The sequence below is a fragment of the Zootoca vivipara genome, chromosome Z (genome assembly GCF_963506605.1).
Source record: "Zootoca vivipara chromosome Z, rZooViv1.1, whole genome shotgun sequence".
In the NCBI taxonomy this organism is placed as follows: domain Eukaryota; kingdom Metazoa; phylum Chordata; class Lepidosauria; order Squamata; family Lacertidae; genus Zootoca; species Zootoca vivipara.
Genome location: NC_083294.1, coordinates 13211277 through 13224363, shown reverse-complemented (window position 1 = coordinate 13224363; position 13087 = coordinate 13211277). Strand labels below are relative to the sequence as shown.

General features: G+C 42.8%; 1 protein-coding gene across 2 annotated transcripts in view; it reads right to left on the bottom strand.

The window, feature by feature from the left end:
* Window positions 1–782: 782 nt before the first annotated feature.
* The window catches only part of NTNG2 (netrin G2), a 126933-nt gene continuing 114628 nt past the window's right edge, over window positions 783–13087 (bottom strand). For both annotated transcript variants that reach the window (XM_060270662.1, XM_035113520.2), the window contains 2 exons: window positions 10827–10961; window positions 783–2176 (listed from right to left, as the gene is read on the bottom strand). In XM_060270662.1, the coding sequence (XP_060126645.1) occupies window positions 1953–2176; window positions 10827–10961 (359 nt within the window). In that variant the 3' untranslated portion in view covers window positions 783–1952. The remainder of the gene's footprint in view (window positions 2177–10826; window positions 10962–13087) is intronic.

Here is a 13087-nt window from a genome sequence, read left to right as displayed (position 1 = left end):
AAGGAGTCGCCAAAGTGCATTTTCATCCTAATGTTTAAAACGTGATTTGACAAACCCTCAGCAGCTGCTTGGAAAGGCACCTTTTACTTACTTGCCTTTTAAGGCTGCTTTCAGGGGGGTTGTGGCCTCCAACCACAGTTCCTAGCCCTGTCTGAGGTGAACCAGAGGTTACTGCACATAGGTCTAGCATAGCATCGACCCACCTTGCACATAACGCTAAGCTTGGCAATGGATTCCTGGAGAGAAGATTGCACTCACTTTGCTTGTCATGTGCTTCTGCTGCAAGCTAAACCATGGTTCCTTCCCCCCTCCAGGCAAGCCATGAGGTCTAACAAAGCTTTGTCCTTGAGGTTCACAGGCATAGTCCGCCCCCATGCTTTTTTTTTTTTTTTAAAAAAAACACTTCCAAAAATTTTAAGGGGTCAAGTCTCCTGACATGAACTGAGACGCAATCAGTTGGAAAGGGAGAATAAAATCCAGAATGGTGGATTAACTGGTGTGCTTGACCTCGTACATAGAAGGTAGCCAATATGGTGTTGTACTACAATGTTTTTGGGTGTAGCCTACAGCACTGGAGGCCACCAAAGAGGATTAAAACTCTAAGCAAGAACACTCCTCCCAATGTCTTGTTGCTCATCTTTCCCTCCCCTACCATAGGAACACAAGTAGGACCAGATTTGCTTTTGATGTTGCGTGTCCTTGGGCTACCAGTATAAAAATAATTAGGGGGAAATTGCAGAAATGCATTCTGCTATATGAGTCTTGAAAAGAAACCCGTGTGTTCATTCCCAACAGCCCGCCAGCGGTTGTGCGTAAGTCTTTGGTGTCATGAAAATGCAACAAGACTTTCATCTGCTTCTGTTTCTTTCTTTTTTTGTTAAGGCTCTTATCAGTAAATTAACAGAGTGTGTGGGAAGGTGGGAAAAAACTGAGACAGGGCAGCAGTTATTAGGTTGCTTTACTGTAGTAGAGGATTATTACACCATAACACTTATGGTAAGATGTGTCTCTAGAGGCTGCGGTGGTTCATCTTTTTCTTTGTCTTTTTCTTCTTCTTCTTCTTCTCTCTCTCTTTAGAACATTTATAATCCAAACAAAAATAATTCTCTACCAAAATAAAACGTATTTGAGAACCGTAAACTATACGGTGAAGCCTGGATAACACACATTACACTTTTTGTCGCGATACAGAGCAGCCTTGTTCAGTTCTGGTCTTGAGTGCGAGAAAGGGGTGGTGGGGTGGGAATCAAAGACTCACAACCAACGGAATAAAAACTGAAAAAGTACAAAAACTTAATAAATTCAGCAACTTGATTTGTAGGCAACGATATAATTCTAGGCCTGGGCTGGAGCAGGCTGACGATGCAAGGTGGGTACAATCTTGCAGATTCCCTGCCCCGCAGCCTGGACTTTCTATAGCTGCCAGTCTCTGTTCGGAGGGCTACTTCCAAAACAATAACAGTAAGGAGGAAAGGAAAAGGGACAGAGGAGAACAGAGCCAAGCAACTAAGCGCCAGAGGTTTGTGGCATGGTTTTGTTTTTGTTTGGCAGATTCCTCCTGTGCAAAGTGGAACAGGGGCCGCAAGGTCACCCTTGAACAGAAAGAGGAAGCGAGGCAAGTCTTTTGCCAGTGCCACTGCCACCACCCCAGAGTTGTGGCACCTTGCTTCTTCCCAATGATAAGAGTCAGTTCTGCCTCTGAAATGTTGCAGCTGCCTCCAGCCGGGGTCCTCAGCTACTTGGGCAGAAGGGGGAGAGTACAGTCCCTTGGGCGCCTTCTGCTTCTCTCCCCCCTTCCCTGTTTGATGGAGGAAAGAGAGGCTGGTGGTGGGGAGAGAGAGAGAGAGAGAGACAACCCCCTGCTCCCTTAACTTGTGAGCACCCTCCCTGCTTCCCTTCCCCTCTTGTCCTTCCATGAGGCATTTCCCCCCCTCCCCCTGGTTTCCTGGGCTTCAAAGGTCCAAAAAGTGTTGCAGCTGCAGCCCCAGCACGCTGATGAGGAAGGCCGAGAGGTTGAGGTACGTGCTTGAGGCCGAGTCACATTCCTTGTTTTCTCCCTCACATTTGGATTGCTCACAGAGGACACCCCTGAAGTTGGGTGGGCAAAGACAGCGCTGGTTGTCATAACAAGTGCCCCCATTCTGGCAAATCAACAGCTCCTCGTCGCACACATTAGCTGTGGAAAGAGAGGCAGGGAGAGTGGCTGAACTCTGTCCATGTGGGGGAACCCCTTTGGCTCCTCCCCACTTTCTTGAAACCCTACACAAACCATAACTCTGGACGAAGTTGGTCAGGGATTATAGACGTTATGCGACTCTTAATGCCTGCTAGCCCCTGATGGTTGCCCATCCTTCCTGGGCACTGCTGTCGACTTTCCCTTTTTTTGCAGGAAATTCCCTTATTCAGCGCACTTACTTTCATATACGGGAGCTGACAGCCCCATAGGATTTCTTATCTTTAAATCCGGGGGTTGACAGCTATGTATCCTGGGACTGGGGCAGGAGTCTCATTGTCATGATCATCATTATCACCACTGTTAATACATTCATATTCCCCCTCTCCTCCAAGGTTCTTAAGGTGCTGTACATGGTTCTTTTCCTGCTGTATTTTATCCTCATTAACAACACTGGGAGGTAGGTTAGGCAGAGAGACTGTGACTAGCTCAGGGTCATTCTGAGCTTCACAGTTGAGTAGGGATTTGTGCCCTGGGCTCCAAAGTCCTAGTCCGACACTCTCACCACCACACCCATCATTCCTGGTCAAATGCCTTTTCCAGTCTGATCTGGAGGCAAGAGAATGGTGGCGCCAGGGCAGAACCTTGGGGCGAAAGGCCGGGGCCTCACTTAGCAGAAGGAGCAGGAAGGTCCCTAGCGTTTTTAAACTGAAATGCAGCACCCTCTGGAAGGCTTTCCCTTTTCCCTGACTATACTGCTGGGGCTCGTGAGTTTTCTTCTGCCTGTTCCACATGCAAAGCACGCGCTCTATCTCTGAGCTATGGTTCATCCTCATAGCTGTAATTGGACTCCAACTTCCATCACCCTCAGCACTGGTTGTGCTAGCAGGGGCAGATAGGAGTTGGAAGTCTAGCAACATTAGGAGGGCTACAGGTTTGCCAGCCTTGCTGTAGCTCCTGCATGTCTTGCCTTTTCTGCTGCTTTGTGTGTCTGTTAACTGGACTATCTCTCCCACTGTGGCAGCAGCTCCCTAACATCTCACACCCTTCCCACATCTGCTACCCAGAATTGGAGCTGCTAGGAATTGATGTTGGGAACTTCTGCACATCCATTTGGCATGTGGAAGACCCCAGGTTCAATACCCAGCATCTCCAGGTAGGGCTAGAAGAGAAACTCTGCCTGAAACCCTGGGGAGCTGTAGCCAGGCAATGTAGAGGATACTGGGCTATTTGGAACAGTGGCCTGACACAGAATAAGTCAGCTTCTTATCATTATATTCCTCAAGGGCCAGAGCTCAGTGTACCTTTGCTGCATGCAGATGGTGTCAAGTTACAATCCCTTACATGTCCAGGGGGTGGGGTGGAATATACCCCTGTTCAAAACGCTGGAGACTTACTGTCAGTCCGTGTAGACCAGAGGTTTTCAACCTGTGTGCCTCGGCGCTCTTGAGTGACTTGATGTTTGGTTAGGGGTGCCGCAGGAGGGCCCTCCTTCTCTCTCTCTCTCCCTTTCACATCAGCCGTCCTTCCTGCATATCTGCAATCTCTCTCTATCTATCTCTCTGTCTCTCTCCCCAGCCCGGCCTGACTCCTGCTCTGCTCCAGCCAGGAGGAATTCAGTTATGGAGCATCCTATGCAAAGTGGGAAGTTTGCCTTATTTACTGCTCTGGTGCTTGCCTTCTACTTACAAGGAAATACCAACTGTACATGCAAGCACCTAGATGGCTAAAGTCGTGTGTGTGTGAGTGTTGGGGGTGAACGAGAGAAGGGTGCCATTTGTGGAAAGGGTTCTTTATTCCCTGCTCTGGAAAAATTGTAGTTTTCATCCCTACTAATTGCAAGTAAGTCCCAACTGTGTGTGTGTGTGTGTGTGTGTGTGTGTGTGTGTGTGTGTGTGTGTGTTATCACAATGATATCCATCTGCTTTACAAGGAGTGTATGTGGTTCTTTCCCCCTACCTTCCCCTTCTAGCTGCAGAACCCTGCAAGGTAGGCCAGGTTGAAAAGCAGTGACTGGCCCCCAAGGTCACACCCAGTGGAGGATTTGAAACCCTGAAGTTGCCCCAGCCCCTCTGGAAGGTTTGATCATTATTCCTTTCCTTCAGTTTTTGTAGCTCTTCAAAATGGGGCAACCAGAGCTCTTTGCTTGATTGCAAAGCCACATATTTAGACAGAGATGGAGGCATCTGTAACACATTTAATTTACTCCAGAGCCTTTACTTGGATAATATTAGCAGCAACCCAAAAGCCACAAAGTTTGGTCCTCTCCAGGGTCATCTCAGGACAGAAATAAAAGTCTCCCCAACCCGGCTCCAATTTATTTGCGGCCATTACTTGCATGCTGCCCAACAAAAGATCTTGCAATGAATGAAAAAAAAAAGGATTAAAAATAAGATATAAAACTGTGAAATCAAAGCATGTGTCAACACTGATGGCATTCTTCTATGACTGCCAGTAATTATGGCCAACTGATGTCTGTTTTGGCCTGAAGTTGCCTGCTATTTTATTCTTTCTGCTTCCAGATTTTCTTACACCTAGGTCCCATGCTTAAATTCGCAATGCAGCAATATGGAAAGGAGAGAAACCAGAATGGACTTCCAGGGCAGCTAGCAGGCAAGCAAGCCAACTCTTCCATCAGGGGAGGGGGACGGGACTGTGAGGGATTTTAAAATGGCAGTGACTGTACCACATCCTTGTTCCCTCCAGGAGTTATGGGTGTGTGTGTGTGTGTGTGTGTGTGTGTGTGTGTGTGTGTGTGTGTGTGTAGGGTGCCCACAGCACAAAAATAGGCTCTCCCCATTGTGAGCGATGCTGAAGGTCACCGTCCGAGATGGGTACAAGGGGCCATTCAGGTACTCCATTGATGATTCCTCAGGAATAGCTGCGCCAGGCTGTTCATGAAGTGGCTCTTTTGTCTTCTATCCTAATTAATTTGGATTGTAAAACTACAAAGATGAACTGATGGCACCAACCCATTGAAAATGGTGAACAACAAGCTGTAAACAAATCTCTGTGCTGGGTCTAAAGAACTTTAAGTAAAGTAACATCTTGCTGCGGTGAGTAACGGGGTGGCAAATGATGCAGGAAGATTTTCTCTAAGAACAGTTGGTAAGACCATCTTCACCCCAATTTCTCTTGTGGATCACAATTATACCGAAAGGAGCTCAATTATTAAAACGGAATGTATGCTGATTTAAGATGAATTACAATAACACTGGGTTGCTGAAGAAAGGAGTGGTTCGAAGGACATGAACTAATAATTATATAAAGAGCTGTTTTTATCATGATTATTTTCAATTAATAATTGTAGTGAAAGGACTCTGTTGGATACAATATAAATACTTGAGTTTGGTGCAATGAGTCCACAGGGATCCTTTGTTGTGTTCCAAAGATTTGGGGATTGGGATCATGGGAAAAGAGCATTGTGCAATGTAAATAGACACACATCTTAGAAAATATATGTAATACTACCGTCTTGTGGTGAAATAAGGTCATGCATGACAAGAGAAGATCAGGGTGGAAAAGCAATAAATATTTTTGAGGGTATACTACCATCTGGTGGTAAAACAGGTATATGACAGATACAAGGTCGAAAATAGCAAAGGGTGGTGGCAGGAAAGCGTCACTGCCAGCTGAAGGTGATTCCAGTGAGATTTTGATGGGAGTTCATTTACCTCTAGAACAAAATACTTTAGCATTGACTGAGTTATCGAAGAACATTAAAGATTGTGCCAGTGACATTAGAGACTTGGTTAAAAGGACAACATCGCTGGAAGGGTCAGTTTTTTAAAAAACTTTCTGGAGAGAGCCAAGATACAAAAAGATGCATAGGAGAAGTTCAAGGTCAGGTGTCAGCTCTCCAGGCTGAGAAAGAAACCTTAGAGTACAAGATTGCAGTCTTGGAGACGTATCAAGAAGAATTTTTTTCTTTTCTCTTTTTCTTTTAGATTTAGAGGTTTCCTGGAGCTTCGGGAAGAAGAATTTAAGGAAAGGAAAGGATTTTGCGTCTTTTTTACAACTACCACCAGAGATGATGGAGAATTTGATAGACAGAGATTATAGAATTAAATAATCATATGTGAGAGCTATGGGACTGTTTGGTGCAATTTACTTCAAGAGCATTGAGATATAAAATTCTACAAACTCATTTTCAAAACCATCTAAAAATAGGTGTTCAGAGGATTAGAATTCTCAAGGAAATCCTATCAAGGATCCTAAACAAAAGAAAGGAACACAGAATTTTGGTTGAGGCATTGAAGAAACAGAAGGTACCATTTAGATGGGAATACGCAGGGGGATTGAGTTTTACTTACAAAGCTAAGAGATAAAGATGTGCAGGTTTGCAAAAACCGCAAGATTTCTGGAAGAAGAAACAGAAGTAGAACAACTGGACAAGTTGGAGGAAGAACAGCAAGATACAAATGAGCCACACAATTCTATGAGAAAAGGACTTTAAAATTTCAAAATAATGGCTTATAAATTAGTATCATGGAATGCAAATGGACTCAATAGTAACATTAAAATACACGATTGCTCATGTATTGTTAAAACAAAAACTGAATATAATTTGTCTGCAAGAGAACATATCAAAAGGACTCCTAGAAAAAATTTAATAAATAAAAAATAGGTCAAGAATCTATTACATTGAGATGAAAGATATAATAATAATAATAATAATAATAATAATAATAATAATAAATTATTTATACCCCATCCATTTGGCTGGGTTTCCCCAGCCACTCTGGGCAGCTTCCAACAGAATATTAAACAGAATAAAACTTCAAGCATTAAAAACTTCCCTAAACAGGGCTGCCTTTAACCGCAGAAAGGAGGGGGAGGAAGTTGAAGGAAATGAAGATTGTTTTTGTATACATCTGTATTTTTTTGTTAAAATGAATGTAAAATGAGAAAATTATATATGTGTGTGTGTGTGTGTGTGTGTGTGTGTGTGTGTGTGTGTGTATGTATGAATGAATTTATTGCATTGGAGAAAACAAAAAAGATAGGCGTGGTGTTACAGTATATGTGAATCCAAAATTGGAACCAAAACAAGTTTTTAAAGATGAAGAAGGGAGTATAATAGATGTGGAAATTACAATAGTGGGACGTAAAATCATGTTGATGGAACTTTATGCACCAAATGAGAAAAAAGAATTTTATACAAAGCTGGACGATCTACTCTTTGAAAAATACGATGGAAATGTCATATTGCTGGGAGATTTAACTGAGTGGTTTCAGGGGATATGCACAGAGCAACTACATTCAATGTGGTTTCAGTGGTTAAGTTACCAAAGGTGTTTTTTGAGATGGTACAAAAAATGGATCTTTAAATTCCCATTGGTTAAAGATTTCACACATCATTCAGCCAGCAAATAGAGCCTCGAAAAAATAGACATGCTATTGGCATCAAAACCCATAGTGTCTGGTTTTAAGAAAACTGAAATACAGCCAAGAACTTTATCAGACCATAATTTGATATTTGCTATTACCAAAGGCCAATGAAATACTCCTTTTAGAAGGATGCTGAATGACTGCTTGCTAAGAAAGACTGAGATAAAGCAAAAGAGATTTACATGTATGACCGACTTCTTTGAGTTAAATTTAGGGGAAAGTACGGATTTAAATACAGTATGGGATGCTGGGAATGTGGTTGTCAGAGGCTTCTTATCAAAGTGCTTATCAAAAAAGGTGCAAGATCAAAATATGTAAGACATTTTCTTTTAGGGATTGTTCATCTTTTAGAAATTGTTCATGTATGCGACCACAGCTGCCCAAATTTTGTTAGCCCAGAGATGGAAAGAAGATACAGTTCCGACCAAGGAAGAGTGGCAGATAAAATCAATGAACTATGCTGTCAAAGGGGATTTGATGCTTGTATTTTGCTTTTTTTGTGTTCTTGTTTGTAAAATTGAAAATGCAAAAATAAAATTCAAAAAAAAATATTTAAGGCATATTACAAGAAATAGCAAATTGTGAAAAGTATTTAATTGATAAACCTAGTGATAATAAACTGATACAAATGATAAGACTGTTATAAACCCAGCTATCGGTGTTACTAAAGCAAGAGATGAAACAAAAGCTGAAATGTTTGAAGTAGAAGCATTTCGAATTTGCTAACATGCCAGGAAGGCTGCTGGTCTGGCAATTGAAAAAGAGAGAGGAAATTGAATGTGATAAACTGTCTATAGATAGAGGAATAACATATAATGAAAAACTAATAAAGATGGTTTTAAAATATCATTCAATGTTATATCAAGATGGTAAAGAGGACCTAGATGCAATGGGCAGATATTTGGAAGAAAGGAAGTTACCAACCTTGACAAAAGAACAAAGGGATGTATTGAATCTACCTACCGGTATTTCAGCAATGGAAATGAATCAAGCAATAAATGATCCAAAGACTAATAACTGCTTGTTATTATAAAGGTTTTGAGGCTGTTTAGCCCAACCTTTACAAATGGATATGAACAATATTATGTTGCAAGGGAAAATGCCTGACCCCTGAACGCTAATATTAAGTTGATAGCAAAGCAAGATCAGGATCCAACCCAGGTTAAGAACTATAAATCAATTGTGATTATAAATTGTTTGCAGTAATATTAGCTAGAAGACTTAAATTAGTCTTAAAGGACTAGATTCATGAAGATCAAGCTGGATTTCTCTCGACAAGACAAATAAAAGACAATTAGAATTGTATTAAATGCTATAGAATATTTTGAAAAGAGAAAAGATAAGCAATTGGCAATGATTTTCTAGATGCAGAGAAAGTGTTTGATAAAGTTTCTTGGAGTTTTATGGGGAAAATTCACTGCTTGCTATGCTTTAAAAGAGAATTATATCAAAATGATGGATGGTATTTAACACCTGATAAATTATCTAAAATGTATAAGAGGGTTTTGAATAACTGCTGGAAGTATAAACAAGCAGACAGTCCTTTTTTCCATATGTGGTGGACGTAAAAAAGCTAGGGTATTTGGGGAAATATATGATGAGATAAAAAGGACTGTTTAAGCTGAGTATACCACAAAAACCCGAATCTATTCTGCTAGGGATTATAGGGACAGAAATTCGAAAAAGGATGGTTAAGTTGTTTATGTACAGCAGCTACGGTAGGATACTCTATGGCAGGCATGTCCAAAGTCTGTTTTCAGGGGTTTAAACCGGCCTGCCGGTCAGTTTATCTCCTGGAGTAAAAAAAGCTCAACAACTTCAATCCTAATTTGGATACCTATGCTCAGAAGTGGAAAGAGAAAGACATTCCCACTAAAGAAGAATGAATAAGTAAAGTAATGGACTATGTTGAATCAGCAAAGCTAACAGCTAAAATAAGATAATTGAATGATCACTGGTTGTTGTTGTTTTTTAAGAATGGAAGTCCTTTTCAGATTATTTGAATAAATATTAAAATATGAAGAATCTGCAACCATGTTTCAAACTATGAGCAATGAAAAAAAATGAGATTATTGTGTTATGATTATGATAAAAAAGAGTAAAGATAGGGTGCAGCAAAGCAGGGGGGAGGGGATGAGAATAACATCACAGAAAAAGGGGTTGGGAAATAGAAAATAGATTTTTTTTAAAAAAAAGAATATGTATTGGAATTTTGTGTTTAATATTTGGAAAACTTACTGAAAGTGGTGGAGTGTCTTCTGTGTTTCTCTCTCCTTCCACCCCCAACATCTCCCCCTCTTCTTCTCTACCTCCCCCTGCAGGCAACCCCCCTTCTGTTTAAAAGCCACCCAGCTTTATAGGGCAAGGAGAATGTTGCAGGAAAGGACCATGTCTGCATGTGTGTCTTGCACTGTGTCAACATGTGTGTCTTGCGCTCCCTTCCCTTCCCTGCAATAACAAAAGATTTCTGCTTCTGATCTGTATCTTGTTTTGCCCTCCGCACTCCCATGCAAACACTAATTTTGGGAAAGGCTTGGCCCTACAGAGCAGTGGCATTGCTTGCGTTCCCGTCAGCATGTGTGCACTTTCACTTACCTGCATGCCAAAAACCTGCACCGGAACAGGGTGGGGTGGGTGTGGAACAGGGGAAACCCCCACTTACACATATCCTGTAATGGAACCCCAGGGGAGCCACAGAAAGAATGCGGTTACTCAAGGGCACCTACTCAAAAAGGTTGAAAACCACTGGTGTAGACAATACTGAGCTAATGGACGAATGGTCTGACTCAGTATAAGGCAGCTCCATATGTTCATCAGGAGCACCTATAGCTCATCGGTAGAACCGATGACCTGCATGCAGAATGCCCCAGGTCCAATCTCCAGCATTTCTAGGGAGAGTTGAGAGAGGCACTTACATGAGAAGACTGGAGACTTGCTGCCAGTCCGTGTAGACGAGGTACAGCAAACCTTTGGCACTCCAGATGTTGCTGAATTGCAACTCCCACCACCATCATCTGTGGACATTGGCCATGGTTGCTGGGGCTGATGGGAGTTGTAATTCATCCACATCTGGAGGTCTGAAAGTTCCTCACTCCTAGTGAAGACAATAATGAGCTAGAGGGGGTATTGGCATAACTTGCTGTAAGGCAGCTTCCTTTGTTCCCAGCCATCTCTTGCTGCCATTGAGCTCTGCGCCCCCTTTTGCTCCCTGCCCAAGTGGGCAGAGCTTCTCCCTGTGCTACAGCTGAACAGTGATGCTTACGAAAGCAGCCTTGTCTCCAGTAGTAGCCGGGCAGACAGTCGTCACACTTTGGCCCGGTGACACCTTCTTTGCAGTCACAGTAGCCGGTCTCGTTGCAGCGGTTGGCCACTGAGCCTATACGGTTGCAGTTGCAATCTGTCAAAGCCAAAACAGTGCAGAAAGAACAAAACAGGACAGAAAGAAAAGTTGTGTCAGCGTAGATCAGGGTTGTTCAGGGACCACATGAAATTCCTGCTTAATGCCTCGTTCCTTTTCCAAATAATTATGATAACAATGTTATTGTTTGTACCCCACCTGTCTGACTGGGTTGCCCCAAACACTCTGGGTGGCTTCCTACAGATATATGAACATAATCAAACATCAAACATTGAAAACTTCACTATACAGGGCTGCCTTCAGATGTCTTCTAAAACTTGTAGAGCTATTTATCTCCTTGACATTTGACAGGAGGGCATTCCACGGGGTGCGCATGACTCCCTAGAAGGCCCTCTTCCTGGTTCCCTGTAACGTCACTGCTCACAGTGAGGAAACTGCCAGAAGGCCTTCGGAGGTGGACGTCAGTGTCCGGTCTGAACGATAGGGGTGGAGATGCTCCTTCAGGTATACTGGGCTAAGGCCACTTGGGGATTTAAAGGTGAGCACCGACACTTTGAACTGTGCTCGGAAACATACTGGGAGCCAGTGTAGATCCTTTAGAACCGGTGTTATATGGTCCTGGCAGTCGCTTCCAGTCACCAGACTAGCTACCGCATACTGGATTTGTCGTAGTTTCCGAGTCACCTTCAAAGGTAGCCCCACGTGGAGCGCATTGCAGCAACTGATCCTCAACATAAAGAGGGGACATCAGCTGTGGGGCTGGCAGGGAGGGCTTTGGGGCAGAGGCCCACACACTGCAGAATGAGCAAGGGAAACCTCAAATTCAACAAGGATAGCTTACCACATTCTGAAGCATGGGTAGGCAAACTAAGCCCCAATTGCCTTCTAAATCCGGCCTGCGGACGGTCCGGAAATCGGCATGTTTTTACATGAGTAGAATGTGTCCTTTTATTTAAAGTGCATCTCTGGGTTATTTGTGGGGCCTGCCTGGTGTTTTTACATGAGTAGAATGTGCCCTTTTATTTAAAATGCATCTCTGAGTTATTTGTGGGGCATAGGAATTCGTTCATTCCCCCCCCCCCAATACAGCCCAGTCCCCCACAAGGTCTGAGGGACGGTGGACTGGAGATGTAGTGACCCCATTCTGAATTCATTTTGCAAACCACTTTGAGGTATGTATGTATGTATGTATGATGATTATTATTCAGTGTATCTGGCTGATTAAATAAAAATGATTAAAAATAATAATTCCTGATTCCCAGGTCAATGGGGAGGAATAAGCAGTCAAAAAGACTAGGTTTTTGTGAAGTCACAGCTATGATGATGATTTGTAGTAGTATTAATAATTACTATTATTTACCGAAATTGGATATCAGCCTTTCTTCCAAAGTAGCCCAGGGCAGCAAACACATAAATGATGGAACAATTAAAACACTCGAAAACAACTCCAATGCAGATGCAGTTCTTACTGAGATGTCAACATTTAGGCAAAAGCTAGTGATTTTGAGCTTGACCATTGCCAAAGATTGGCTGGTTTTCATCTGCAGCTGTCATGAAGCTGTTTGGTTTTTATAGCAGGAGTTGTTCTCTAAGTATCAATGTTTGATTTGTTTTTTTAATCATGGAAGCCACTTAGCAAGATCCATGGGCAGAAAAGGGTGAAAAAATAACAATAGTAAGTTAAGGAGGGGACAGCACACATGCACAAAACTCACTCAATTGGTTAGGCAGTCCATCACCACTTAAAGCCAGGATGAGGAACCTATGGGTCTATGGATGTTGCTGGGCAACAACTCCCATCATTTCTGACCAGAGCCTAAGGTGGCTGAGTTTGATGAGAATTGGAGTCCAGCAATACCTAGAGGTGAGCTTCTGCGGCTTTAGGGCAATTACAACCATAGAATTGTAGAGCGAGAAGGTCGGAACCCCAGGGCTCACCTAGTCCAACCCCCTGCAATGCAGGAATCTTTTGCCCAACATGGGGCTCAAACCCACAACCCTGAGATTAAGAGTCTCATGCTTTATGGACTGAACTATCCCAGCCAACTTTAAACTAGGAATGGGAAACCCAAGACCTTCCAGATGTTTGGCTAGACTACCCAACCACCACCCCTGTTTTCCATGCTGGCTGAGGCTGACGGGAGTTTGGGAGACTACCAACATCC